Source organism: Atta colombica, unplaced genomic scaffold, assembly GCF_001594045.1.
Source record: "Atta colombica isolate Treedump-2 unplaced genomic scaffold, Acol1.0 scaffold46, whole genome shotgun sequence".
Classification (NCBI taxonomy): domain Eukaryota; kingdom Metazoa; phylum Arthropoda; class Insecta; order Hymenoptera; family Formicidae; genus Atta; species Atta colombica.
The window spans coordinates 1029153-1032464 of NW_017259535.1; the positions used below are offsets into that span (position 1 = coordinate 1029153).

The 3312-nt window shown below is 32.7% G+C and overlaps 1 protein-coding gene across 8 annotated transcripts in view; it reads left to right on the plus strand.

Annotated features, from left to right (window-relative positions):
* Window positions 1–3312, plus strand: part of LOC108691382 (filamin-A) — a 52926-nt gene that overhangs the window by 16381 nt on the left and 33233 nt on the right. For 4 of the 8 annotated variants that reach the window (XM_018199105.1, XM_018199108.1, XM_018199106.1 and 1 more), the window contains 4 exons: window positions 450–734; window positions 934–1247; window positions 1601–2027; window positions 2287–2502. In XM_018199105.1, the coding sequence (XP_018054594.1) occupies window positions 450–734; window positions 934–1247; window positions 1601–2027; window positions 2287–2502 (1242 nt within the window). The remainder of the gene's footprint in view (window positions 1–449; window positions 735–933; window positions 1248–1600; window positions 2028–2286; window positions 2503–3312) is intronic. The other 4 variants (XM_018199098.1, XM_018199101.1, XM_018199100.1 and 1 more) reach the window with 2 other exon arrangements.

The window sequence follows — 3312 nt, forward strand, 5'->3', positions numbered from 1 at the left end:
TGACTAATTTGATTTATTTCAGTTAGAAATATTAATAATATTTTTTTAATTTATTTGATTATCAAGACAAAAATCGAAGATGGCAAAAAATTATTGTTAAGAACAAAGATAATTTTTTATTTTATTAGAAATCAGACTTACAAATTTTTTTTTTTAATATTAAGTAGATATACATAGTCTCAACAGAATCTATTGAGCACATTGTCGGAAGTCGGCAAATGTTTATCGCAATCATGATAATTACGCCACAGGACGTGGACACATGTGATGTAATGACTATTTATGTGCCGTGTGACTATTACGCATTATCTGAATGTACGAGTTATACTACAAGTATAATTCATACATTCAGATAATTTTCAACTTCGATATACTATACAAGTTGAACGAACACCATTTTTACTTCTCACATTATATTTTAATGATGATGACTCGATTTCGTTTTCAAGGTCGATATCAGATTCAACAAGGATAGAAACCTGACATACTCCGTGTCATATACTCCAAAAATGGAAGGTCCGCACAAAGTAAAGGTACTCTTCGCTGGCAGAGAGATTCCGAAGAGTCCATACACCGTTAATGTCGAAGGACACGCTGGTGATCCAAGCAAAGTCACGGCAAGCGGACCGGGTCTGCAACCGGAAGGAGTCGTCGTGAATAGACCTACTTTCTTCGATATTTTTACAAAGGACGCCGGTCGCGGTGTGCCTGAAGTTATCATCTTAGATCCGCAGGTAAAAAATGATGTCTTTTACATCGAAAGTCCTTGTGAACATTCTGCCAGTTAAACGTTTAACATAGCATTCTTTAGAGAAGATTTATATTCTGTAGAGCTTGTTATTATTCTTATTATACATAATTAAATTATATTATTACAATGAATCTTACTATTTTATTATATATCAAATATTTTTATATATGATTTTATTACAGGGTAATAAAACTACATCAGTAAAGCTGCGTCAGACCTCGCCAGATGTCTGGAGATGCGAGTACGTATCGCCAGTGACGGGTCTACATTCCGTCAACATATTCTTTGCCGGCAAACCCATACCTAGAAGTCCCATTGGTGTAAACATTGCACCAGTTTCCGATGCGAAGAAATGTAGAGCGTACGGACGAGGGTTGTTGCCTACTGGCGTCCGCGTCCAGGACATCGCCGACTTCATTGTCCTCACTAAGGATGCTGGTGAGGGTGTACCGGACATTCGCGTAATCGGTCCGGGAGGCGTCAGTCAACCAGTGCAGTAAGTTCTTATTATTTTAGTTTGTAAAAACACTTTGTTACTTTTAAAATTTCATTTATGTCACATTTCTTGTTTTTATATTTTATTATTTTTATATAATTTTTTTATATGTTAATGAAAAAAATCAAACATAGATGAATAGAAAACGCTATATTCCATTAAAAGTTAATAAGACAAAACTCAACAATTGTCAAGAATTGTAAGAATTGTAAATGAAATTATAAAAATTTTGTTTATTCAAATTTGTAAAACAAAAAAAAATATAAAATAGAGTAAATATATTAGAATATCTTGTACGAGATATTTTGCTAAATTTAGTTATCGATTTAATCAATGACATTGAATTACTTTAGAATGTCCAAAACCGACGCTATGACTTACAAATGCCATTATACGCCGGTTAAGGAAGGCCGTCACGTAGTAATGATCACATATGGCGGTAGAGAGATTTCCAAGTCGCCCTTTGAAGTCAATGTAGGTCCTTATAAGGAGTCCAACATCAAGGCTTTTGGACCTGGTTTGCACACCGGTGTCGTCGGTCATCCAGCGAAATTTACAGTAAACACAAACGGTGAGACTGGTGCCCTTGGTTTCTCCATCGAAGGTCCATCCAAAGCGAAGATAGAATGCAACGATAATGGCGATGGAACCGCCGATGTTTCTTACCTACCCACCGCGCCAGGCCAATACGCGGTCCATATCCTCTGCGATAACGAGGACATCCCTAAATCGCCTTATATCGCGACTATTTCGCCGAAGACCGATTTTGATCCAGAGAAGGTAAATTCGAGTCTTCATTTCACTATTAACATTTCTTTGTATATAATTTTTTTTTATATAATTTTTTTTAATATAAATTTTAATGTATATATATTTAATATTGTGTATATAGTATTATATATGTATATGTAATAAATTTTACAGGTTTTCACATGAAATAATTTTAATATACTAACTAAATAAACAAATGATAACAAATAATTGCTTTTTTTATTGACTTGGACAAGAAAGATATCGAATATATATGCTTTGTATATAGGTTGAAGTTTATGGACCAGGAATTCAGCCAGAAGGTGTTGCCAAAGACGAACCTACGAATTTTACGATTGATGCGAGAGAAGCTGGTCAGGCGGCTCTGGAAGTTGCTATTCAGGATGCTCTTGGAAAAGAAGTTCCTCTTAGATTAGGCGACAACCGGAACGGCACTGTTCAAGCGTATTACACACCTATATCTAGCTCTCCGCATGTTGTGATGGTACAATTCTAGAATATTGATTTCTAAAATCTTGAACCGAACTTTTACTGCTTATATGTTTGTGATGATTTTTTAAAACATGCTGTTTTTGAATAGACTAAAGTAGGGTGAATTTTTTAAGCAGAATAAAATCTCAGTTTTAAAGTCAAATTAAAATAAATACACAAAATATTGTATAAAATGTTAAGATCAACTACGAGCTTATGAAGTTTTCGCAAACCTTGTAACTTAAAAAAAAAATATTTGAGAAATCTCAAAAATATGCTCAATAAAATACTCAATAAAAGCGTGACTTATGAAGTTTCAGTGTAATTTGATTTCTTAAATAGTATTATGCAAGATGCTTTGTGTTTAGCAAATTACTACTTATAAGGTACAAATATAGATACTTTAAAAGAAATATATTAAGATACAGGTATTAGAAAAATAAAATGTCTAAGTATAGGTATTTTATCTAAAGTATACTTGTACTTAGGTACAAATACTTTTATTTATTAATATAAAGCTTCAGAATAAATAGGCATTTATGATTTCATGTATCCGCACATAATATTTATGTATTATATATGCATTTTATATGTATATACGTAAAAAATTTTATGCAAGTAAGTTTAACATGTCCGCGCGTTGGATGTGCATTTAGTAAAAAGTATTATCTAAAAAGTAATTAAATTATGCGTAAATGTAAGTACCGGTACACAAAAATTGTATCTATTTATAGGTATAGAAAAAATAAGTATCTCTACATAAGTATCTCTGCATAACATTGTTCTTAAAGATATCTTTTTCTTTAGGTGAATTATGGCGGAG